Here is a 27,130-nt window from a genome sequence, read left to right as displayed (position 1 = left end):
GAGCTTGGAGGAGAGGAGGGATGAGGAGGAGAAAGGAGGCAGGGGGTTGTCACCTGCTGAGCTTCCCGGGATCCAGGGGAAAGAGAGCCGCCCTGCCCAGGTGGTGCAGGGCGCAGGGAATCCTCGCGCCCCGCGTGCGCACCGGGCTGCTCCACACCTGCCGCGGGGTCTGACCGGCAGGCGGGCGGGCGGGCGGCGAGCACAGGTGGCGGCGATTGGGCAGGCGGGGCCCGGAGGGTGACGTCACGGGCTCCGGTCCCGGCGGCAGAAATAGGGCAGCCGCGGCAGCGGTGGCACAGCGGCAGGCGGCGGAGGCTCCGAGAGCTGGAGCTTGGACTGCCTCTAGCACGCCGGGGTACACCAGCTGACAGCCGGAGACTACCCAGCGGAGAACGCGGGGGCCGAGTTGCTGCCGCTGTCGCCGCCACGGGGCGCTCCCTCCCTTCCACCTGAGTCCGGCCACCTGGTCTTCCTCTCGGCCCCGGCCGCCGCAGGTAAGCGGGGCGCAGCTCTGGAGCAGATGCGGGTGTCCGAGTCGTGCCACTGCCGCCAGCCCGTCCCGCTGCTGCCCGCCGAGGTCCCCATGCCCGCAGGTCCGCAGCTCGCTGCAGGGCCCGGTGCGGGCGTTCGCTGGTCCTCACTGCCCACGCCTGAAAAGCCAAGTTTGCGCGTCTGGCCGCGGGCACGGGACCGCAGGGCCGGGACTCTGCAGGGCCACCCTGGATGCACTAGGACGGGAGGCTAAAGCTGGGGCATCTGCGGCTTGACACCCGGACATCAGCCGTGGGGAACGGAGCGATTCTTATAGGCGCGCGGGGCGCCACGCAGAACCGCTCCCGCTGAGCCCAAGCTCGCGATCCGCACCGAGACCCTGCAGGCGCCTCTCTTAGGCTTTGAACCCCGAATGGCCTCTCTTGTACCTTGGCGAGCGACAGACCCTGGCTCGGACCCATGCCCTTGGCTCGGATCTAGAGTGCGGGGCGGTCATCCTCTGCACTTCCTTCCCCTCCGCTTTGCGGGGAAACTTGCGTCCCCTTGTCGCAGCCAAAAGATGAGCTGCGCCTCTCCTGGCCCTCATTTTCCACCACGGTCCCGGTGTAGAGAGCTCGCTGAGGACATCCGAGCAGAAACCTGCTCGGGAGACCCCATGTCTCTAATTCTGCGAGGCCACAGTTGTTGCCAGTAAAGGGTTGCTGGAACCCACTGGGAAATCTCCAGGGAGCAGTTTGTCCTGAGGACATTCAGGTTGGGGTCTTGGTGCTAAGAGCGATTGTGCTGAGTGGTCTCCCCTCTCCTTGCTCCCTTAGCCCCGGTAAAAGAAGAGAGACCATTCCCAAGTTTCAGAGGGAACCTGGGGAACGCAGGCAGAGTGCTGCTCTTGGGGCGCACATCGTCTAGAGTTTGGGTACCACTGCAGCACGAGGCTTTGAGCATTCCCTGCAGCTGACAAAGCCATGTCCCATTTGGTTTCCCATGCCTACCACCTGAGGACTTCGTGTCTTGAAACTCTTGCGAGGGACTGACAGTTGTCTGGAGAGCTTGGATGCCCTGATTGTGGCGAGCACCTGTGCTGTGCTTTGGTCTACTCAGAATTCCCTGGGAGCTGCCCCCCCGCCCCGGTCTGTATTTGCTCTCAGAACTGGTCCACCTTGCACTGCCCAGAGGACTTCCCTCCCTCAAGAAAACCGGCCCTTGACACTGATGAATAGCGCTTCTGTAGTCTCCCCTCCACTCCCCTCTAGGTGTCGCTTCCACCGAGGTTTCCATGAGTGAAAAACAGCGCCAGTAGCTTTAGTCTTAGTAAATCTGTGGCAAGCCTGTGCCTCAAGAATTGTTCTAGATATCTCCTATCCGTGAGGTACCCAAATCCACCTTCCTTTTATGCGCCTAACACAGAAATGGGGTGACTGCTAGACAAAAACATGCACAGCAACACCCCTTGCCATTTTTTAAGAGAAAAAAAATGGGGGCATGAAGAAGACATCGGGACTTTCCCCAGAAAGCCCCCAAGTTATTTACCTACCCACCAGCATTTGGGGAAACAAGAGTCATTTTTAACCATCTATTCTCATCCTTGGTACTGGCCAGCATCGTTCTGGTCCCTCTGATTCTGAGGATAGACTCTGTCTGGTGTGGAAAGAAAATGGGCAGGGGGAGTAAGTAGGGCTTGTGTGGTATCAGAGCCCCAACATCTCTCCGTCCAACCCTCCTAGGCCTTGCAGAGCTTAATCACTTCCGATTTCAGTTGTGTGAGAAGGGACTGCAGGCGTCAGGCCATTCCTGCCACCATCAGCTGGACGCTGACTTTCTTGGGAACCAACACCTCCTTCTTCCAAGAAAGACTTCAGCTTGAACCAGAGGTCATCCAAAGAAAGGGTCCACTGGATGTTTTGTATTAACTTTACTAATTCCCGGTGGCTTTTATTTTCCTCTTAGAACTTTGAGGTCACCAACTTTTGCTAATTCCAGAAAGGCTTTTAGTTCTTCCTCCCAGAAAAGGGCCAGCTTGTTGACTTGGGACTAGGTCACTCCCCATGCTTTACCTTCTGCTAGGGACTTGTAGGACCTATTTATTTACTGTGGCCTCATGTGCGGATCTTCTGTTTTACTTAATAGACTTTCCCAGGGACCACCGCTGAACGGTTAAGATTTCCCAAGCCTATCCTTAATGGCTGCCCTATCTCTGGAGGTATTTTTTTTTCTGCAAGTTCCCACCTTCTTGTGTAGCTTATACGCAGTTATTGTTGTTCTTCCAAACTTAATAAAATTAGATATTTCAGGAGATTATCTCTCCTGAAGTGTTTTACCTCTTAATACATAACGCTAAGGTGTATAACATCAAATATAATGGAAAAACCACAGCTAAAAGAATGTATTAATACAGTATTACCTAAAGGTCGGAAGGATAGGGTGATTAGAAGCCACAGGTGAATGTATAAACATTCCAAGATGAATGTCATCAGTTTATGCACTGCACCTGGAATAATTTAGGTAGCCAATTCATCCATTGTTGGAAAATACAGAGAGTGCATAGTTAGTAGAAAATGCAATTCAGGCCTGGTTAGAGGCCTCAGAGGGTAAAGGCATTTGCTGTCAAGCCTGACAGCTGAGTTTGAGCCCAAAGATCCACATGTGGAAGGAAAGAATGGATTCCTCCACCTCACTGACTTATACACACACACAATAAATAAATAGATAAGCAAATAAACCAATGTATGAAAAACTTAAAAAGAAAATGCAATTCCACTTAATTATGATGTTAACCCGATAAAGTTACAGGCTTATCTTCTCCAGGTTGATATTTGAGGGACAATTTGGGGAAATTCGAAATGCTTTTTCTTTTTTCCTAAAAGACACAGATCAAAACTAGAGTCCTGACCCCGCTCTCCACACCATTTGGGAAAATACACAGAAGAGGACAACAGGGCTCTGGGGTGCTCCCCGTTGGATTTCTCTTCATTGACTATCAACAGAACTCGGTGTAAAATAAAGTCCAATTCAGGTGTCAAGCCAATGTTTGGAAATGCAGGTACCCCCAGGGTCACAGACCTCATTGCTCTCTCTGAGGCTCTACCGAGTCATCTTTGTAATTTCTAAGCCATTTGTGTGTGACTAATCCATGGTGACTGGCCTGGTAATGTGCCCGTGTTCTGGAATAAAGGTCACGAGAGAAAGAGACCTGGTGAGCGTTGTCCCCGGTGGCCAGCATTCCTGCTCATCCTGATAGGGTTGGCTACAGGAATAGACAAGACTTATCTTAAGCCCATCACCCGCGGAAGACTCTGGTCACAGGAACTGCACAGTAAATACTGCGTACATGTTGGTTTGTGGTCTCTGGATGGGGGAAGATCTTATTTTTCAAACATGAATTCATATTAGTTTTAGTCCTTCCCTAATAACTTAAGTTTTTAGTCACAGTTTTTTCAACTTTCTTGAAAAAGCAACTTGGCATTTGGAATGTTACATCACACTAATTTGTCATAACTCTGTAATTTTGAACACAGAAAGATAGCACAGACAGAAGCCTGTTTTACAACGTCAGGAAGTCCTGTGGTTTGCACAGAGAGGCTACAGCATTGACAAGCACAAACACAACCTGCAAGAACACGCAAACCTGAGTGCATTATGCTGTAAGTCTGTAGTAGTGAAAGAACACAGGCGGGTGTACAGGAGGTGGGATGCTTGCCTTAGGGTCTAGGTCTGGGCAGTGCCTTGGTTCCAAACCTTCTGTGACTTAACTGAAGCTACATCAGGCAGGCTAGCACCTAGTTCTCCTGGCCGTGGGACAATGTTGAGCGCCAGGTAGGGACCAGAGGAAAGACTGGAGTGCCTCTCTTCAAATGAAGATGTTTTATCTGCTAACCAATGCCCTGAGTTGTTTGGAAAAAGACGCTGTCTCAGGGACTCCATCCTGGTGGAGTTAGAACCAGTGCTTGGGGTCTATCCAGGACTATCCAGGACAATGAATGAAGCGTAGTCTCAGAAGGAAGTCTAGGCTGGTAAAGAGAATCTGCAACCTTGTGAGTAGCTCATTCCCAGATCTGTAATGGAGGAACTCTTGCTAAAGGCTGGCAAGGCTATTAACATTGGAGTTGCAATGAGTTCAGTTAACAGAGCGATGTCCTCAAAGTGACTTGTGCTCCCTGGAGTTGGAGGAGCATCCCTGCCTCCCAGAATTCTGTGCGATTTTTCTTGGAGAGTGTGCACAGTTGCACCCACTCTGGGGTGAGATACAGAAGGGTGACAGCTTGGCTCTTTCCCCTTACCCTGAATCTCTGACCATGGTCAGAGCCCTGACAAGCAAAGGAAGCTGGCTCTGGGCAGCTTTTGGAGCAAGAAGGGACTCCCAGTTTGTTGTGTATAGATTGACTCTGTCATATGAAAAAGAGCTGCCTACCAAGATTAAATATTACCAAGGGTGGAGAGGCCTTGAGGGACAGGATGTAACAGAACCACCCACCTGCTGACTTACATGCCATGTATCCTTGACAGGGTACTTACCCTCCCTGTGACCCTGTTGTCTCTGTCAGGAGATGGAGAGGAAGGATAGGCATTGCCTTCCGTAGGGAGTATGATGAGGGTTATGAGTGAATGCCTGTGAAGCAGTTAGAATAGTACCTGACACATGGTAATTGCTAGGTGAGTGTTAACCAAATAGAGAGTCTCTATTTGGTTATTAGACAGATCATCAAAATTGATTTAGACCCAATATTAATTCTTCTTTTTTATTGACTGAGTTGTCATAAAACTCAAGCTGAAATTTTTTAGGCTGTTGCTGTTCTCGATGCAATGAATTGTCAATCACCTTTTGTATAAAATGACATCCAAGACACATCCACAGTGTAAATGAAATCAGCTAGTGGTGGCCAAACTGAGCTGCATTTTATAAAGAAGCTGTGTAGGCTATTTCAGCAGTTGATCTGGCTCACGCGTCTCCCTGTCTTCAAATAAGGTCTTAATAGGGAACCTCAATGCAAGCTGAATAAAGATCAGCCTCAGCTCCAGCTTCCGAGGCTGGTGCTGGGGTCCCAGAATCCAGCTGACTTAATACTCACTCTCAGGACCCGTCTCTTAAATGATGCTACATCATACTTGCCAAGACAATAATTGAAATGAATAGATTTTATTTAGATACTATCCATTAATAATAAAACACCATTGGTGTTTTTTTTATTACTAATTTGTCTTAGATTACTAAGAAAATTGAAAGTAAAGCATTAGATTTTGTGGCTTGCATATTTCATAATTCCAGGAGTTGACTCTGTACATTGAGAAAGATTTTGATTATCTCTGTTTTTAGTGGGTTTGGGCAAGGAGGCATAATAAAGGAGGTAAGTAGACCTTTGAATGCAGGCACTTACCTCACAAGCAGTCTCTGTAAGAGGACTAAGTACAGTACAAAAAAGCATAGTCTTTCTCGGTCTAGCTTGAAGTGCTATAGTTAGCTCTTAGAACATGCAAAAGTCCGGGAGCGGCCATCTGCAGTCTGCAATGTGGCTCCAGGTTCAAAGAGGATAATTCATGAAGAATTTGGAGTTGCCATTATTTTTGAAGAAACAAAATGATCCAAGTATGGGAAATACTCTGTTGTAGCCCCACGTGTGGAGATTCTTTTCCTTCCACCATCTCATTCCCCTGAGATCTGTCCGTCCTTTGTATAGGGTCAGGAGCTGAAGGTTGGTGTCACAGGCCTCAAGGTAGCAGCCAAAGCTACACTGTGCGAAGTTCTCATCAGGTTTAGAGATGGTGATGTTCCAATGATAGCTACTGGTCACCTGGACTACTTTCTCAGTAGCTCAGCTTTGCTGACAGATGTCAAAAACGAATGACTAAAGAAATAGAGAAATGAGCTGGACAGTGGTGGTGCACACCTTTAATCCCAGCACTTGTTAGGCAGAGGCAGATGGATCTCTGTGAGTTCAAGGCCAGCCTGGTCTACAGCATGAGTTCCAGGACAGCCAGGACTGTTTCACAGAGAAATCATGTCATAAAAAAATAAAGGGAGGGAGGGAGGGAGGGAAGAGAGGGAGGAAGGAAGGAAGGAAGGAAGGAAGAAATGGGGTCTCTGGAGGTCTTTCTGAAAGATAGCTATCCCTGGATACCTTGTCATCTCATAAGCCAGAGTGTAGTGTCCCAAGTTTGCCTTTTCTTCTCAGTGGGCATTTTTGTCTCACACATGGGGAGGCAGCCAGAAGAACCTGGAACACAGCACAAGTGGGTCTGTTTGGTGACCATGGTCATAGCACTAGTGACCGAGTGACAGCCTTTGTCCCATGTCTAGGTCAGATTCTTAAAACTGTTCCTGATCCCTTTTCGCCTCTTATACAAATTAGATTACAAATCATATATTTACTGATGATAAATCTTAAAGGCATCCACTTGTTTTGTTTTGCTTTTGCTTTTTGAGACAGTGTTTCTCTGTGTAACAACCCTGACTGTCCAGGAACTTGATTTGTAGAACAGCCTAGACTTGAACTCACAGATATCTGTCTGCCTCTGTCTGCCAAGGGCTGGAATTAAAGGCATGTGCCACCACCATCCGACTGACTTTTACTTAGACCCCAAAGCTACAGAGAAACCCTGTCTCTAAAAAACAAAATAAATAAATAAATAAATAAATAAATAAATAAAATTTATTGATTATGTGTGTGTGTAACACGTGTGTGTGTGTGTGTGTACATGTGTGTGTGTACATGTGTACTAGAGAGGAGGTACCTCCCACCCCACTGCAGGCCAGAGGCATCAGATTCCCCTGGAGCTTGAGTAGGCTGATATAGATACTGGGAATCAAACTTGGGTCCTCTGCAAGAGAAGTTTAGAACAGTATGTTCTCTTAACCACTGAACCATGTCTCCAGCCCCCAAGAAATGTATTTTAAAACAATTCTTTAGTATATATGTACTTTTACTGTTCGTTAAAGATGAAAGTAAATTTGCATGCTCATAAGATGATGTGCAGAAGGAATTAAATTTTGGCATACATTTGATACTGCGGGAGGAAGAGCATCTTTGGTGTTTCTCGGAGCTGATTAATATTTTGATTTTATAATTGTCAGTATTGAACACTGTGTCACTTAAATACACAGAACAAAATGGCAGAAGGGTGTTCAGGACCATTTCAGAGACGGTTGGAAATTCTGTCCTGCTCCTGAGCCAAAATTCATTTAACAAGTTTTATGGAATTCCAGCCAGCAACTCAAATAGCAATTTTAAAAATCAAACATTCTTACACAATGCCATCCAAATATATATACTCATTTGATACTTACATGCTGAGGAATGACAGGAGGAAAATATTAAAAGACTTTGTCTTCTATAATCAAACCATTATGTTTCCATAAGGGCGAAAAAAAACTTTGCTCAGTGAAACCTGTGGTTCAGAGCATGCAGTAGTCTTGGCCCTGAGCCCTGGAGTTTCAGGCAGCATTTGGTGGTAGTGCTTGGTCACATGGCACGTGTGAGGCAAAGCCTGGTATGCTTGGAGCCAAGGCTGCCATGAGGAGGTGAGATGTAGCATGGGTAAGCATTGCCAGAGCCCCCTTGGATTCATTGTGCATTTGCTTTTTAATTAATTGTTGGTTCTGTATTTTACTGTTTACTATATTTTACCATTGCCCAGTTTTTAACAACCCCCACAGGAGCTCCCCAACTGAAGCGGCTGAGGTCCAGAGTTGGAAGTTATCCAAGGCTGTTGATTTGAGCATAGGGATGGGATCTTCAAGCTACAAGGTATCTCAGGCCCCCAAGTTTTTGACTCAGATGCGGGTTGTAGCCCAGTCCCCAGGCCAGGTCATTTGGGGTGCTGGCCTCTGAAGAGTGCTACATGTTGGGGCTGGAGAGATGGCTCAGTGGTTAAGAGCATTGCCTGCTCTTCCAAAGGTCAATTCCCGGCAACCACATGGTGGCTCACAACCATCTGTAATGAGGTCTGGTGCCCTCTTCTGGCCTGCAGACATACACAAAGACAGAATATTATATACATAATAAATAAATATTAAAAGAGTGCTACATGTTTCCTTCTCTGGGCAAGGTTACAGGTTACAATGGAGAGCCTGCAATTAGATATCATCGAAATTATGGCTAACATACACTTACAGTGGAAACTTTATTTAAAAAGTAAGCAGGTGGGCCAGCAAGATGGCTCAGCTTGGTGACCTGATCCATGTGGATCCACGTAGGAGAGAAACAGAAATGACTCGGACAAGTTGTCCTCTGACCTCCAGCATATCCTCCACAACACACACACACACACACACACACACACACACATCACACACATACAGACACAAACACACACAAACACACACACAGGCACATACACAGACACATACACATACACAAACATACACAGACACCCACACCCACAAATACACACACACAGACACAGACACACACACACATGCCACCCTAATAAAAATTTTAAAAAGTGCAGTTACTAAGACACCTGGAACAGCCTATCCTCACTCCATCAGCATAGTACCTTAGCACATGAAGTTTCTCTCTCTCTCTCTCTCTCTCTCTCTCTCTCTCTCTCTCTCTCTCTCTCTCTCTCTCTCTCTGCCTATCTCTCTTTTTATTGCGACAGGGTTTCTCTGTGTAACTGCTCTGGCTGTCCTGGAACTCCTCTGTAGACTAGATTGGCCTTGAACTCGCAGAGATCCACCTGCCTCTGCTTCCTGAGCGCTGGGATTAAAGGTGTGCGCCACCACCAGTACACCTGAGGTTTCTTAACTACCGCTCACACCCAAGCCCACGTCTCGTCCGTCTGTGCGGGTCTTATGTCTTTGGTTACCTTGAATTGTTCTTTTGTTTCATTCTAGGACTTTAGGTAATAATGTTACCAGAAGAGTGTCAGGAAGCAACTTCTAGGTTATTGGGGTTTAGTTAGCATTCATTGGCTGCTCAGATTCTGCTGTAAAAACTAAACTACTATAGACCTTATGACGCTATTTTGAAGTTCATCATTTTGTAAACTGAGGTGTAAGATATAGAGAAGTTACTACACTCTTAATATTATTCCTCATCAACATTTCTCGAACCGTGTTTATTTAGTACGTGTTTATGTGGGGATATGTGTGCAGGAGTCAGCTCTAGGGGATCACACTTAGGTCATTAGGCTTCTCCTAAGCTTATGTGCCTAGCTCCAAATGACTTCTCAGGAAACTGAGGCATGTACTTGCCCAATAGCTGTGACTCGGCTGACCCATTCTGGTTGTCCCTGTAGATGTGGCCGTTGGTGGCAGTTCAGGTGGGACACAAATGACTTACATTTATAGAGTTCTACTATGTGCATGATACCAACTAATTCAGTTCTCAGAGCACCCCCATGAGGTCTGTATTACTGTGCCCATTTAGAGACAGTGTGCTGAGGCCCAGAAATAATGCTACTTCTCCCAAGTAGAACAAAGGGTTTATAGTGTAGTTCATGCTTAGATTAATAAATTTGTGTCTGTGTGTGTGCGCGTGCGCACTGGTGTCCATGTGTGTGGTTGCATGTGCATATGGGAGCCAGAATTCAACCTTGACTGTGGTTCCTTACCAACCATCCATCTTGATTTTTGCAAGAAAGTGTTTTTCTCACTGATCCACGGCTCACCAATTAGGCGGTGCTGGCTGGCCAGTGAATCGCTGGGATCTGCCTTTCTCTTCCTCTCCAGCTCTGGGATTAGAGATCCAAACTGTCATTCTCAGCTTTTTATGTGGGTCCTGGGGCTAACACTCGGCCCCATGTTTGCTTGGTAAGCACTTTACAAACCAAGGTTAACTTGATTCTGTATGTCCATCACCTCCCCTGTGACTGCTGTGACTTCCTACCGCTTCCCCGCTGAGCCTTTGTTATTTTCCCAACAGGCTGGACAAAATGAAACCAGGAGGCTTCTGGCCACATCTCGCCCTGCTTGGGGTCTCCCTGCCAGCTGTGCTGGGATGGATGGACCTCGGAGCCAGCAGAAGCCCCAGTGTGGTTCTGAGAGAGTCCCAGGCAGAGGTATGGTCTGGTAACTACCGACATGATGTTTCATACAGGTTGCTTTTCAACATTATAGTGTCTGATTTCTCTCCCACCTGTAGATCAGTTGTGCCACTGTGTAAATTCAAATTGCACTCCTATTTTGGTAAGGGACGAGAGGAGGCAACAGGCATTTTCATCGCCGGAGGGCCGTGGTCCCGGAATCTCTCACCAGTGAGAGCATGTCCCTACGTTATGCTTTCTCACTGTGCATTTATCCTGCCACACAGACCCTTCTAGGACTGACGCTTCTGTGCACTTAATAAAAACCCATGACTTCTGACTAATTGGTGGAGCACACACATAAGAACTGATGAAGTGTTTTAATGACAAAATATGTCTTAAAAGAAACGGACCCCTCTTAGGATATATAGATAAAAAAGACTCAAGCTTGGAATGAATTGGGGAGCTGAGGTCCTGAGGGAGACCGCTTTAATGAACAGACAAGAATGATGAATGGCATGCTAGGTGTATATAAATACTTCTAAAGAGCCTAGAAAACTTACTCTCAGAAACCTCCCCAGAGGGCCTGGATGGACCGCTAAGTGCTTAGTGATCTCTAGTCTTAAGTATCCCACAGGCCAGCGCTACTCAAGGTAGCAGCTTCAGTGAATTTGGGGTGGCCTCGTGGATTTAGGGTGCATATGGAATGCTGGTTAGCTTCAGAAAATGCATTGTGAAAGGGCTGAACTTTGAAAGAGAGTAAGTACCCCTTCATTAGAACTACCTGGGAGTTTCATCTTTGCCTTGAGGAGCTGAGCCCTTATCGGGGCTCTCTCAGGCGTCCTCACTTCCGTTGTCTTACACTGATACATGCCCGGTCCTTTTTTCTGTACCTGTGTCTCTGTTCCTGGGGAAGGAGAAATCAAAATTACCAGAAAAAGTCAACATACTCGGAGAGCAGATAAGAGACACACACAGTGTGTGTTAGGATTAATGCATTATTTGATCAAACGGCACAGAGTTCTCTCTCATTATTACTTAATTGTCATGCGATCCCAAACCTGCAAGCCTTATTCTTCGGGGAGTTTTGGAAGTAATTTAATGCACACTTCTGCTGCTGCTGCTGAAGTTGGTGCAGTGTGCTTTTGTCTCCAGCCGATGATTAAATAGAAACACTATCACTCCTGTCTAAATCTATGAAGGACATTCCTTAATGTTGCTTTGAAAGCCTATAATGGCAGCCGCCACTGGGCCGGTGAGAGCCACATTTCCCATGTGGAAAGGGCTTCCTTTTTGTATGCACATCCCTAGGGGAAACCACTGCTTAAGTCCTATAGATCCATCCCTGAATATTTAATAGGAAAGCAAACAGGCAGGCCTTACAGGTAGCTTACTCTCCTGGAAGTGGGGGGCTCCTTGGCCCTCTTTGGTGAATCACTTATTTCAATTAAGAGGCAGGCTAATTAAAGTGGGATTTAGCTGGTGGTAAATGGGAGGCACGTTAACATCACCCAGAGCCTCCTGTGTGAGCTCTTAACACCTCAGCTTTGTGTAACAACGGGGAGGCAGGTGCTGAGCATGGGAGAAAGGCCTCTCTTTGTTTGCCTACCCCCATCTTCCCTGCAGCTCCAGCTCCAGCTCCGGCTCCCAAGTCCTGGAATGTCACTGACTGCTTCCAGGAGGAAGGGGTGAGGGCAGGTACAGCTGGCCTTCGGGCACACCTCTCCGCTGTAGCTCTGTTTTCTGCTGTTCCTTAGCTCATTGAGCCTGCACCTAGCTCTGATTAATGAGGCAGTCAGGCTGTGAATGGGTGAGTCCACGGAAGCTGAGGGTGGCTTTGGTCAGTGTCTAGCTAGCAGGAGCAGAGCATTTGCTGCAGTGGAGGTGCTTGCCTACTTTGGTCATGGTCTGGATGCCTCCCAGCCTCTGGTATGTACGTATATGGGTGCCTGTTCATACAGTACGCCAAGGCCAGAGTGGGACGTCCTCCTCTATCACAGGTCCCCTGAGCCTGGAGAGAGCAGGTTTTCAATCGGGCTAGCTGGCCAGCAAGCCTCAGGTATTCTCAGGCTTGCATTGCAAATCTTCTTTCCTACTGAGGTCTCCCTAGCCCAGCAGCTCTCAATCTGTGGGTCACAGCCCCTTTGGGAGGGTTGGATGATCCTTTCACAGAGGCTACCTAAGACCATCGGAAAACACAGATATTTATGTTGCTTTTCTTAACAGTAGCAAAATTACAGTTATGAAGTAGCAAGGAAAATGATGTTGTGGTTGGGGGGTTCACTACAACATGAGGAACTGTATTAAAGGGTTGCGGCATTAGGAAGGTTGAGAACCACTGCTCTAACCTAAGCTCTTGTTCTTACTCCTTCTCTAGAACCTTCTTAGACCACTATTAATCACATATGGGCTAGCTTTTTGAATCTTTAAAAGAAAGATTGATTTGCTCATTTTTATTTATGTGTGTGTGTGTGTGTGTGTGTGTGTGTGTCGGAGGGGAGGTGAGTTTACGTGTGCCACATGCATTCTAGACTACAGAGGTCAGAGGGCATCAGATCACCTGGAGTGATGTGGGTGCTGGAAACTGACCCCAGGTGTGGTGGTTTGAATAGGTATGGCCCCCGTAGATTCTGGTGTTTGACTGCTTGTTCCATAGGGCGTGGCACTATTAGGAGGTGTGTGACCGTGTTGCTTATAAGAGTTGCCGAGGTCATGATGTCTCTTCATAGTAATAGAAACCCTAACTAAGACATCAGGTCCTCTGCAAGAGTAGCACCTTCTCACTAGCCCCTTATTGCTCCTTCTTATCTTTTTTCCTACTTACTTTTATTTTGCACATAGGTGAAGCTGATCTTTTTTATCTTTCTCTCCCTTTCAGTGTCTTATTATGAGCAAAATGGAATTTTTTTTAAGTCAATCAAAACTTGATGCAAAATCCAAAGGGTGGGTGGCCTTTCTACCCACAGACAGGTCTGTGTATGGTGGGACAGTAAACAGTGTCCCCTGGTAGCTGGGAGTGGCTTGCAGTTCTGAGCTTACATCTTGCTGACTGATATGAAGATTTCCCTTGAGGATCATGGCTTCCAGATCAAAGTTTCTTCTTTGAACTGTAGCTGATCATATATTCATAACTCACTGTCCAAGCTGTACTAAGGTCTTCTAGAATTTTCTTGAGGTAGTCTTATTTCTGGGAAGAATCCAAACCAAGAGAGAGTTCTGAGATTCTAAAATAAGTGAAAATCAGACAAAACAACATTTTTTCTTCTGTATACATTCGTGTGCACGTGTCTCTCTCTCTCTCTCTCTCTCTCTCTCTGTGTGTGTGTGTGTGTGTGTGTGTGTGTGTGTGTGTGTGGTCTAGCAGTCAGTGTTGGGTGTCTTTATCACTCTCTATCTTATGCTTTGAGATAGGGTCTTTGATTGGCCAGCTCACCCATCAGCCCCTGGGGTCCTCTTGTCTCCCCAGCATGGGGATTGCAGATACACTTACTAATTTACCCATGCCTGTGAGACATGCAGCTGGCCAGGAAGTACCTGTCTAATAAGACCTGCCCAGCCGTTTATGTGGATGCTGGGATCCAAAATCAGAACCTCACGCTTTGGCAGCAAACACTTTACCGCCTCACCCATCCCTCCAGCTGCAGCAAAATGACTTTTTGATAAATATTAAAGTGGTTTTCTGGGTCTTTTCTCCCTGGCAGCAGTGTGTCCAAAGATTATCAAGGTTTCCTAGGTACTCGGGAAGCATTAATAAGGGTTGACTTGTCTTTAAAGTTATTACAATTACTTCATTCTCCTAAGAGTAAATGAAGATTAAATGACCAACGGATGTGCATGTGCATACAAACACGTATTTTGAAAGCAAATAGAACCAATATGAATTTTAGTAAATTATTGTTTCTTGTACAAAGACTGGAGCTAAAATAGCTTCCAGGAGTTTACTATTTTACAGATGTGGATTAGAAATGCAGCTGTTGGGTGTGCTGCTTTATAACAGCTGAGGAGCAGGATGTGGCCTGGAATGCTGATGATGCTCTGGATTTCAGAGAAACAGTTCTGGGGTGGAATTCACTGAAATCTTAAAATATTATTTCATTGTCTCTCTTCCCACCTTACACCATGGGCGAGATAAGCTACTCATTCTTGACCCCCCAAATCTGAAATCCAACATAATAGGTCATTTAGGAACCAATAGGACTCCACAAATAGAAAACCCCACACCCGACTTCTTGTGACAGGTTGTGATCAAAAATGCAGGCACCAGCAATATCCTGCAAAATTACTGCAGGGCCTGGAGAGATGGCTCGGTTGTTAAGAGTACATTCTGGCTGGGAGGTGGTGGTACACGCCTTTAATCCCCGCACTGGGAGGCAGAGGCAAGCAGATCCCTGTGAGTTTGGGGCCAGCCTGGTCTACAAGAGCTAGTTCCAGGACAAGCTTGATAGCTACAGTGAAACCTTGTCTTAAAAAACAAAACAAAACAAAAACAGAGAAACAAAAGAGTACATTTTGTACTCTCAGAGGACCCAAATTCCATTCCCAGTACCCATGTGGGTTGGCCCACAATTCATGCTAACTCCAGCTCCAGGGAACCACATGTCTCTGGCATCCTTAGGCATTGTACTCATGTAGTATATGCGGGCACACAAACACATAATTGAAGATAAGTAAATCTTTAACATTTTCTGCAGGTTATGTGTATAAGAAATAAATGAATTTCATGTTTTGGCTTGGGTTCCATGCCTCCAAGAGCTCATTATATGGGTGTAAATAGTCTCAAATCCTCCCAAATCCCAAGTGCAAGCCATTTTTGGTTCCAGGTTTTTCAGGGAAGGATTTTATTCGGTGGGTAACTGAGAAGTCAGAAGAGAATGAAGGAGTTCCCTGACTGAGTTTCAGCACAGTGTCTGACCTAACTGTGGTATTCAGGGCTGGACAGGGAGCCCATCCACGGCCATATGTTCCCTTCATGCACTTCACTTGGTTCTGAGAGCTGTATCACCATGCAATGCATAATTATGCATGCAAAATAGCATTGATCCCTTTAAAATTGTACCCCAAGGCTTACAGACAAGTTCTAGGCTTGGAGGTCAAACCCATGTTTTCAGCATTAGCAAATGCTCTCAAAGGGACGTCTCTGAGGAGCAAATATATAAGGTGGGATTAGTTGACTCCAGTCCATCCTAGGGGTCAGACTCGAAAGCCCTTACTCTACGCTACTGGCTGGCTGGCCCCTTCTCCTTTCTCCAGACATGGGCCACAGATCCAGACTGCTGGTGACCACTTATGTCCCTAACGGACTTGCCACTCTGCAGGCTCCCTGCATGTTGTCAGGTTGGGCCATCTGGAGCACTTGACTGATGGGTTAGGAGAGTCATAGTTTGCCAAGCCGTTTCCTGTCGCTCCATCTTACTCACAGAAGCTGCCCTCACCCACTTTCAGGAAGGTTCTTCTGGGAGTCCCAGGGAGGAAGGCTGGTCACTTGTGGAGGGTGAGGTGCATCCTTCCACATCCCTGTTTACTCTGCCTCCGCCCTGACTGTGGGTATGGAAACATAAAACTCTGTGATCTCAGAACAGTCCAGGGCCCAGACTGGGTGCCTGGCATAGCCTCCCACCTATGGGCAAATAAATACATCTCCAGTTTTCAAGATGAAGCATGGTAGCCAGTCTCTACTTGCTAAGTTAGTGGGGACTGTGTATCTTCTGAGTTTCTGTGTTCTTCAACAGCCAAGGGCCTGCTGAGATGCAAATGGTCTAACTGGGTCCTGAATCTGTGTTTCTCATAGGCTCCCGACAATGCAGGTACTTTCTGTTCCAGGAGATGCCAGGCAGAAAAGCATAGGGTTTGTTGCCCTTACATGCACTGGGTGAGGATAATCCCAGTTGAATTCCTCCCCCACTAGTCTGTTGGTGATTTTAATTCCCTTGGGTGGCAGTTCTCAGTGGCTGCTGTGATGGGTTATTGTCAGCTTGAGAGAATCTAGAGTCTCCTGGAAGAAGGGCCTCTGGGTGTGCCTGTGGGCGATTACTTTCATTATGCTAATTGATATGGGAAGATTTATCTTAATTGTGGGTTGGACCATCCTCCTGGGCAGGGGCTTCAAAGTGTGAGAAAGATGGCTGAGAGACAGCTGCAAGCGTTCATTGCCGTCTTCTGAAGTAATGCGACAGCGGCTTTTGACTTCCGCCGTCTTGATGGGCTGGACCTGGAATTGGGAGCAGAAATAAGCCTGTCGTCCCTGAGGTTGCTTTGTCAGAGTATTTTATCACGGTAACAAGATCAGAAACTAAGACAGATGCTGAAGGTGGTGACACCCCAGTCCCCCGTTCATCCACAGACCTACCCACCACCATGTACCCATATTGGTGTCTCACCCCTGTCTATGTCCACAGCTATTTAGAGACTACAGCATCTGGGCAGACACTGTTTGGGGTCTTGTTTTTATTTTATCCTTGGACAGGGGACATACATCATTGCCTGTGCTCCTCACATCACGACTCCCAGCCAGCCCGCCCTCTCTGGGGGCAGACTGTATTCCCTTTAGTATTTTGACATCATGGTTGACAGAGTTTTAATTGGCCTTAAAAAGTTCTGTGACCCAGGAAAATGAGTATTTATGACTTCACAGAAAGCCATTATTTTTCTTCCTCTTAATTTATGCAATAAGCTATTTTTGCCTTTGCAGCTAAATAATCTAAGCCTCTCTAGGAGACTCTGCACCTCGTCATTGGGACAGTAGGCCATGCGCTGTAAAAGGGGCTGTGGTTTTTATCTTTTGGGCAAGTTGTATCAGCAACTTTGCTAAGGCCAAAGTGTTGACTTGATTTATTCTCTGTGATTTCTGGGTTATCACTTGAGCTTCCTGTTTAGACAAGTATGTTGGTGCCAGTCTGATACTAAGGACTAGAATGAGTGGCTTCTCCTTTGCCATCCTGCCAAGGCAGAACAATTGTCCTTCTGCCTCCATTGCTGTGGTCTCCGCTATGAGGCTTCTGGGCCTTGTCCTGCCACTAACCACAGGAGAGGTGAAGGGTATGGTTCCAGAAATGAAGTCCTACAATGGAGCATAAATTGGGCTCTGTTCTCTGAGCAGGAGATATGCAGAGAAATTACAGAGGAAGTCAGCATATTGGTACTAAATGGGAGATACCTTCTGTCATCTGTCCTTTTGCCTCAGCTCTCTGGTAGACAGAGGGATCAAGTCCTCAATGTGGTCTCATCTACCATGAAGATATAAAGCACTGGGAACCCTGTATCTTCTCAGATTGTATGATTGGTTAGCACTAACAAGGTCCTGGGTATGACACCCTATGCCACATAAGCCAAATGTGGGAACTCCGAGAGTTGGAGGACCAGGACTAACTTTCTTCCTATTTTCTTTTATGTTTTTGAGACAAGATCTTACTGTATAGCCATGTTTGGCCTTCATCTCTCAGAAACCCACTGGCCTCTGCTTCCCAGGTGCCAGGACTTTATTTCTTTTTGATAGTCTTGCTCTGTAGCCCAGGCTGACTTTAACATCGAACCCTTCCTGTCTCTGCCGTCTCAGAGCTGGGGGCTATAGCTGTGCACCACTATGTTTGAAAAGACAGCTTTCTTGATGCCCAGACGATTGGGTTAAAATTAAATCCTTGTTTGACTTCTGTGTCATTTAAAGCTTGTCTCTCTATTTAAAGGAACCAAAATTCCCTTTTCCTGGCGTTTAAAACCACGATTGGAAACCTTCCCTGCAGAAAAGACCTGATGGTCTGTGTTTCTGCTGAAGCTCTTGGGAGCATCCATTCCAGGCAGATAGACTTCCTGTCGGTAGACCAGGCCAGCCTCAAACTTGAGGCCATTCTCCTGCCTCCAATTCTGCCATATCTAGCTACTTAAGCCATCCCCATCACCACAAACACACGGGCCTTGTGCATGCTAGGCAATGAGGTACATTACCAGCTAAGATATGCTCCTTGGATCTCCGCATTCCCCTCTGCTCTCTTCCGCTTGGCTAACATCCTGGCTGATGTCTTCACGTCAGCACATGACTGTGAAGAACAGACTTCCCTGCCTCCTGCACAGTGTGGTGTTATACCTTTTTCTCACAAAGGAGAACTTCAAGGCTGATCTCTCATAGGCCGTACATGAGCCCTGGGCTATCCTAGCCAACTGGAAACTCGTGTCTTAAATCTAAGTAAACAACAGGTCTCTGATGAGCGCCCAGCTATGTGTGCTAAGCTCAGCCAAATGACCAAGAGAAATGGGGTTTATGATTCCATCCCAAGAGCCTGAGGGTTGTTGGAATGTGGGGGAGGGCGTATAAGGCTGTTGCAGAATGGAGTCCGAGTTCGCAAGCAGAGTTAAGCAGCCATGTTAATGATCTTTTCTAACATAGGAAAGATGTAATGACTAAATTAAGTGCTCAACTTTTACCGAAAGAAAATTAGGTTTATTTATGGAGTAATAAAGAAGAAAGTGGCCCCTCCCTCCTGTGTCCCCACGCCTGCTTCCAGGACAGGAGGCACGGGACTGTCTACTGTTGAAGTTTGTTTTGGAACATGGCTCCGCTGCTCTGGATACTCGAGGATGGGGAGGAGAGGAGTTAGAGGCAGCTGGCATCTCTTGAGTGTCACCTGTATAGGGTGGGCATGGTGCTGCACGTAGCTGCCCCTGGGGTGTTTCTATTCCTAGCACCCCTACTCTTCTTCCCCAGAGCTTGTCCACTATCACCACACCCCTCTGAGACATTTACCTTATGGTTGCATTCTTATTGACTCAGTGACACCTAGGTTCACTTGGGGAACTTGGGTGGGCTGTGGGGAGGGAATGGCTGCTCCTTACCATTCTGCCCCATTAGGGCACCATGCACCATTATACCCCAGGACGCACACGCCATCATATCCCAGTACTCCAAACTGCTATAATGTACATTATATCCTAAGACTGAGGAACCCCACTCTAGATCGGGGGTCTCATGACTGAAGGGCTTGCAGACAGCTGCTTCAGAATGAAACACCTCTAAGCCATGTGGGCTGAAGTAGATTAATCTGTGACTCATTACATATTCTAGATGGAAATGTGTTCTAGAATTCAAAGCTCAAGCCATTGGAGGGGCTGCTGTTGTATCAGGAGAAAAGCTGGCTGATCAGCCATGAATTATGACCATACATATCTCCTGGAGGAGGAGCAGGGAAAAGAAATTGGTCAGGTGGACATCAGAGCATGTTGTCCAGGTAGTCCATCAGGGACCTATTGGCGGCCAGGACCTGGATTATCTGATTAGGTGCTTGGGTGATAGAAGGACCCAGATATTCTCTAGGAGGTCCCGGGGGGACTGAGCGCATTGAGCAGTGACAGCCTGTTTCTCCTTTGCCTTCTGAGTTGAACCACTTCTCCCCTCCAGCTCTCTCTCTCCTCTTGCTTGTCCCCTTTCCACAAAGCCAGGAAGCCTGTCTAACTATGCTGTCTGACTATGCTGTCTAACTATGCTGTTAGGTGAGAGTGTGTCACCTTGTCTCTGCTAGCACATGGACTTTCAGCCCTGGGCTATGGTCTGTCTCATTCCATGTCTGGTTTGTTTGATTAACTCTTGGGGTAAGAAACCAATGGGGTGAGCCTGGTGAAGCAGCGGCCCCCACCCAGCTTCTTTGGCCATTGTGCAAGTCCCAGCTTGTGAGGTAGGGTTCAGGGGCTCTGAGAATAGAGCAAATGTAAGGTGAACATCTCTGGTGGAGGCTGGGAGAGGTCGCTGTGCATAGAGGACATGTGGAGCCTGGGGAGCCTTGGGCATCTGAAAAAGCATCACATGAGCTTACAAAAATGGATGTTCTATAGAGTTGAGCTCTCCATCCTGCCCAACATCACCAACCCCGACGCTCTTCCTGGTGTCCATTCTCACTTCCAAAGCCTGTGCTAAGGTTTGAGTGTGTTTCCGCGTAACAAGTTTTGGAAACTCCAACCCCAATGCCATAGTGTTAGGAAATGGGCTGAAAGTGAAAGTGTTTGGCTCATGGGGGCTCCACACTTACGCCTTGAGCCAGTGTGATTAGCAAAGATCCTGAGGCTGTGAGTTTGGTCTCTTGCTCTCTGCTCTACTCCTTCCACCTCCACCATGGGACAATGTGCGAAGAAAGCCCTTCCTTGTAGCCAGTCTCGTGGTTAGAGTCTTCCCAGGCTCCAGAACAGGGAGCCAGGACAAGTCTTCCATTATAGAAACACAAAAAGGACTAATGCCACCTGTGGCCACGCCCTTCCTATCAAGTAGACTAAATAAGAGCCAGCATCAGGGTTTGGTGTGGCTGCATGACAGAGAGTCCCACATCCTGGGCTCCAGAAGGTGCTTTGGAGAAACTGCTTTGAAATGAAGTTGGAGTTCTTGGTCAGAGAAGGCCACAGGGCAAGGGAGTCATGACTCAACCACACACATTTTCTTGGTGAGCCTTGCTGACTCCAGGAGCAGCCTGGTGATTGAGCTGGTTTGGGGGTAGTTAGGCCAGACAGCCATGGATGCTTCTCCAGCTCTCAGGCTCAGCTCTGCTTCCAACGAGGTATAAGGCCTCAGTGTGATAGAGGCTTGTTTTCTGTTGCGATGTTTAATATCTGTGGAGTAGGGACTGCAAGGAAGAGTAAATGCAGCAGCATCTTCAGAATGGGATAATGAAGGTGTGAGCTCTTCTGCTCAGGCAAGGGGCTGAGTAACTTTCTTACCCATTTTTTAAGTATCTTTCCTATGCTGAAGGGAATTCCAATTCCTGTCATGGAATCCTTACAGTCCCATAGCTGTGGACAGTAGCATTAACCAACAGCCTATCTTGTCAGAGTTCTTGGTCCTCAGTTCGCTAGTCCTATCTGTCTTACTCTTACACACTTGGCAGCTGAGACTGGGCTGGTGTGAGCTGTTGGAGTCTACCTCCTTAGCATTGGAGCAGGGTTTGCGCCTGGATCTCTGACTGCCCAGCTTGTGGGACAAGATGCTACCTGTGTTTTCTTGCACATATTTCCCATGTGAGGAAGAGCCCATCTGATGTCATAAAGCAAACAGAAAAGGCATCCCACTTCCTGGAGGCAGCAGAGTTCAAGAGAGTCTCCCAGAGCCGGCCTGGACACAGCCTCTTGACTTTCCCCAATACAGACAATTCATACAACCTTCCCCTGCTACCCTCCCCCTACCACACCCCCACATCTCTCTCTTGTCTTTCTCTCAGGATGGGGTTGAGTCTACCAGATAGCTACTATGGAAACTCTGAGAATGAACCTCTCCTTGGCTGTGTATTTGTGTCTCTTCAAGATACTGTAGGGACTTGGCAGGTTCTCTAGAGGAGGGGTGGGACCTCGTCTGCTCTGGCCATTGCTGTGTCTGCAGGAAGTCATCAGATTTGGGAGAGGGCTATGTGTGATGGTGTGCAGCCGTTAGAGACTTAGCCTTGAGAAATCCCTGAAGAATGACTGTGCCAGTCTCCCTTTCAGAGGGGGGCCCTGCAGCCTTGTCCTTGGGGAGGGAAGATTCTCAGCCTCAGCAACCAAGCTGTTGACTGTCAGATAAAGGCGTTGATGGGTCAGGACCCTCCTGCAGGAAAGTGCTGTGTTTGCTGCCTTCTCCGTGGGCCGCTGGAGAGAAGATGGAGGGGGGTGTTGAGGCTAAGTCAGAGGCAAGCCCGGTGCTCCTGCAGGGAGGAACAGATACTGAATGTGGAGGAAGCCCTGAGCGAATTAGTCCCTGTGTTGATTAGCTCCTGCATGGAGGTGCCTTTATGTGTGTGTGGGGGGCTGCGTGGGGGAACACCCAAGCAAGCAGTCCTATGTGGATTAGCTCCTGTGTGTGGGTGCTTGCTTGCTGGGAGAGCTATGTAGAAAAGCTCCTACATGTGGGAAGCTCCTATATAAATCAGCCCCTATGTGGATTAGCCCCTGCAGGGAGGAGCCCTTGCGTGGGGGAGTTGTTGCATGGGGGAGTTACTGAGTGAATTAGCTCCAGTGTGGAGGAGCCCTTATGTTGATTAGCCCCTGTTTGGGAGAGCCCCTGTATGTGGGAGCCCTTACAGGAAGGAGTCCCTGTGTAGGGGGAGTCTGCATTGGAGAGCTCTTTCCTGAGGGAGATGCAGGAAGCATTGACTCCAGTGTGAAGCAGTCTTGTGTGAATTAGCTCCTGTGTGGAAGAACTGCTGCCTACAGGATCATCTTTATTGAGGAGCTCCTGTGTGGACCCTGGTCCCCTTGCTGGAAGAGGGAGCAGGATCAGACACACTGGGCATAAGGTTTGTCCAAGATGTGATAATGGGATGGTGGCCCTGTCAGATTATCCCCACCTCTTGTGGGTGACTGAAGGACATGGCTAGCGAGTGGTCAGAGCTGCCTGGAATGACAACGGGGAAGACCATTCTGAGGGTGTAACATGAGGTCCGGCTTGTTGGGGTTTCTGTCCCTCCCAGTACCCCAACAGCCGGCAAGCAACAAAGAAAATCACACACAAGACTCCATAAGGTTATAAAGCTGATTGGCTCATTAGGTCAGGCTTCTTGTTAACTCTTATAACATATATTACCCCATTATCCTTATCTATGTTAGCCACATGGGCTCAGTACCTTTCTCAGTGTGACAGCTTACATGTTGCCTCTTTGGTGGTCTGTACAGGAAAGGCTGAGAGAGAGCTTCTGCTTCCAGAATACTCCCAGTCTCTTTGCTCCACCCCTACTTCCTGTCTGTCTTTCCCGCCTATACTGCCTGCCTGGCCAATCAGCGTTTTATTAAAATATGATTGACAGACTACAGATAATTCTCCCGCACCATGAGGGAAGCCAGAGATACCCTAGGCTCGTGCAGGAGGACATTCTGGGTACCCACACCAGCAACGCCACGGGGACGGAATGGCAGCATTCACGCAGTTGACACAAATGAGCCTCTGGGCTCCTAGAAGGTGAAAGTAGGCCATGGATGACACACTGGCCTGGGATAGGAGAAACTCAGGCCAGAGTGGCTGATTCCTATCTGTGCCATTTTCTGCCTTGTCCCTCCCGGTCACTGGCCGCTGGCTGCAACGTAACAGCTCTTCTCCAACCCGGAGGCCCAGACACACTGGTGAGCACCTCCTTCAGGCCGGCTGCTAGGCTAGGTACTGGGTACACAGTACATGGGCGTGCCTCGGGCTAACTGAGCTGTTGTCTATTTGGGAAGCATAGGGTTAGCTATGAGAGAAACACAGATGGACAAACTGCCCACTTCTCTCTGCACCGTCGTTGGGATGGATGCAATTCAGGGAAAGGCCAGTTCAGGCTGTTTGGGACTGGGTAGGGTTCTAAGGTCCTGGGGTGTGTGTGGGTGTCTTTGATGACTGGCTTCCAAAGCAGCACGTTAGCAGATTGGTGACCCTTGTGCTCTGTGTAGGTTCCTGTGTCATCCAAAACCATCTGAGTGACACCACTCTTAACCCCATCCTCAGGAAAGGACACCAGAGTCCCCAGAGATTCCCACGTGGGCTCAGAGAGAGGATAGGAGCCGGTTGTTGATATTTCCAGAGGGCCTAGGTCCTGAGTCAACATCAGCCCAGTTGTGATGACCCCTGGTGCTTTTCTTCCTTTGTACTCTGTTAGGAAAGAAAATTGAAAAAGAGCCTCACTGTGCCTTACAGGCTTTTTAATTAAATATAATGCATTTAATTTAAACAACTCTAAGTTCCACTTTCTAAATGTAGGTGTTAGGGTGGTGCAGTGAGCGTGTGTGTCTTCTATTCAAAGCATGGGGGAAGTGGTTCTCTTCATGAGCATAGGCAGGAGCCCACCCCAGTGATTTATTCAGACAACAACCCAAGCTCATCAAGTCTGAAGAGAAGACAGGTGAGGGGCAGACGCTCCCAGGATGAGGTGGGAGTCAGTGCTCTCTGGGCTGAAGGAGATAGACATACATGGGAAGGGCTCAGCTGGTCGTAAACAGTTCTCTGCCAAGTCTAGGATCCATTGCTGGCTCTCGGCTTTAAGTGCCTCGAGTCCTCCACTCCCCCCCCCCCCCCCCCCCCCGCCACCACCACTGCATGGTTTGGGACCTGTAAACACAGGACCAGAGGTGAGAGGAGATCCTGGAGGGGGAGGCTTGCCTGGTGGACAGGAGGAGGAACGGCACAGCTCAGGAGCAAATGCCTGTGGCCCTCAGGTGGAGCGGATCTCTCCGGCAGCATAGTTCCGGTATGAGGACCGCCTTGACGACCTAGTCTGAAACAGTGCCCCTCCTAAGGCCCTCTGACTAGGTAGTGCCCCTCTAGGTAGTGGCACTTCTCATCATGGGGTGATTTGTCTCCTTTGCTTCTTGGTTGCCTCTTTCTGCATGAAACTAGGATCTTCATGGGGACTGTGACCGTGGCTGTCCCAGTACGTATATCTGGAGACAGCCAGTTCTTGAATGAATGAATATACTATTATGAGGGAAAGAGCAAAGCAACTGCTTAGGAAACTCACCAAGAACTCTAAGGAGAGATGATGCTAAGAGCTGTGTCTTGGAGTGAGTTCCTGGGGGAAATAAGAGGGTAGGACTTGGTGGAAACAGGCCTGCAGACGCAAGGAAGTGAGAAGCAGGGCCGTACCTCAGAAGGTAGAGTGCCTGCCTAGCACACAGGAAGCCCAGCCTCAGTGCCAACCATAAATCCAGCATGGCGCTACACACCTGTGATCCTAGCGCTCTTCTTCAGGCGGATGACTTGTGGTACTTAAAGTTAGGAGCCAGCAAAGGGTTCTAGAGTTGGCAGGAAGCTGGAGGATCTGAAGTTCAAGGGTATCCTCGGCTGTATAGTGTATTTGAAGCCAGCCTGGGCTATATGAGGCCCTAATCTCAGAATGAAAAGGAAGGATAAGTAGAAGTGATATTCAGGAAGCTGGAGGGGACACTGGAGGGACAGAGACTTGTTTCCAAATAAGATGGCAGTTTATGGTTAGAATCCCCACCTGGGGAAGAATGCAGTCTTGTCCTTAGACATCAGGCACTTTCGATATATATTCCTTTCTCTTGCCCAGACGGACGCCACTCTTGCCTAGCTCTGGTCTACAGCCACCCTCTCCCGCTGGCTCACCTTCTCACAGGTACACTTACCCCCACTTACCAGGACCGGGAAACAATTTATATATCTTCGTGAGGTCATCTATGTAAGGGTGACCTCTCACTCCGTGTGTGAAAACAAGAATAGAAAATGGAGTCAGGCCTGGGGACACCCCCAGCCCTGCTCATCTCACTCTCTTTTAATTTCCTGGGCACAGGTAGTGCTAAGCCTCATGTAGGGACTGCCCCCGGCAGAAGAGTGGCAGTTGAGAGCACGTTGTTGAACAAGCTGGTGCTGTTATGTCATCTCTTGGAGGGTCCCTAAAGGGCATCCTAAATGAATAGTTAAGACTCAAACTCCTGCCCTTTCCTTCCTGGGCACAACTGTCCTTGCTCTCTGCTCCCCTTCCTAAGAAGTCTACCTGGTGGCCTTGATTCAGTGGAACTTACACTTCGGGGACAAGGCCTGGCAGGGGCTGGCATTGCTTGCTTGTTTGCTCGGTGAGTACAGAGTTTTTCAAGCAGGTCCGAAGCCCAGCTGGTAGACTGCTTGCCCAGTGTGCATGAAGCCCCGGGTTTGATCCTTTGTACCACATAGACCCAACCCGGTGGTGCACACCTGTAACCCCAGCACTCCAGAGGTCTAGAGGGAAAGGATCAGAAGTTAAAGGCCATCCTTAGTTACGCAATGAGTTTGAGCCCAGTTTGGGCTATATGAGACCTTATCTCAAAAACAAAATAGAACAAAACAACCCCAAACCAAACAAAAAATAACACCCCAAAATCAACAAAACAAAAATAATAAAAAGCTTCTCAAGTGGGCAACATAGTACTGACAAACAAACCAACAACAACGACAGCAACAACAGCAAAACCAGTAGATAGTTAGGAGTGTGCCCCACAAGTCTGGTGGGAAAACTCTCTTAATTGAAGTTTTTAGTATAATTTGGTTTCTCTGGGCAGTGGTGGTACATGCCTTTAAACCCAGCACTCAGAATACAGAGGCAGGTGGATCTCTGAGTTCAAGGCTACCCTGGGCTATAGAGTGAGTTCCAGAACAGCCAGGGCAACACAGAGAGACCCTGTCTTGGAAATTATATATACATAATATATATTATATATATATATAAATTATATACATATATGTACATATATGTATATGTACACATATACATATGTATATGTATATATATGTACATATATGTATATATACATATGTATATATGTATATATAATTTCATTCTTTGAAGAAACGTGTTTGGAGCCTTAGGCAGAGGATACTGAGGATCGAGGCTCTGTGGACCACAGGATAGGTAGATGCTGTACTCAGTGCTATAGTCTGGCACAGGCATGGCTGCGTGAGGTGAGAGGTTCTGCACGGGCTGCCTGGGTCTCACCAGGTCCACCTCGTTTGGGTGGAAATGACATGTGAGCAATGAGGTCCCTTGGGTGGCCATATTAGAGCCTCAGGCTGTGGACTGTTATGATAGTCCTGGACACAGTGATTGCTTCTTCTGGGAAGGCATGGATTACTTTTCCTCTGTCAGAATGATCATTAGGTTTTAATTTGTTGGGTTGTCAGAGAGATACAAGTGTCAACTGCCTGTCTGCCCTCTCTCTGGTCCTTCAGTAGTACTGTTCAGGCCCTAAGTTCTGATGGGTGGAGTGATGGATTAGAGAG

At 47.8% G+C, this 27,130-nt stretch overlaps 1 protein-coding gene across 1 annotated transcript in view; it reads left to right on the top strand.

The window, feature by feature from the left end:
- The first annotated feature begins 304 nt into the window (after positions 1–304).
- Positions 305–27,130, top strand: part of Fstl4 (follistatin like 4) — a 433,548-nt gene continuing 406,722 nt past the window's right edge. Inside the window, exons 1-2 of the mRNA XM_085694933.2 lie at positions 305–494; positions 10,350–10,485. Coding sequence (XP_085551059.2) covers positions 10,360–10,485 — 126 coding nt within the window. The 5' untranslated portion in view covers positions 305–494; positions 10,350–10,359. The remainder of the gene's footprint in view (positions 495–10,349; positions 10,486–27,130) is intronic.

The sequence above is a fragment of the Myodes glareolus genome, chromosome 9 (genome assembly GCF_982192425.1).
Source record: "Myodes glareolus chromosome 9, mMyoGla1.1, whole genome shotgun sequence".
In the NCBI taxonomy this organism is placed as follows: domain Eukaryota; kingdom Metazoa; phylum Chordata; class Mammalia; order Rodentia; family Cricetidae; genus Myodes; species Myodes glareolus.
This window is presented reverse-complemented; position numbering and strand designations above follow the sequence as displayed.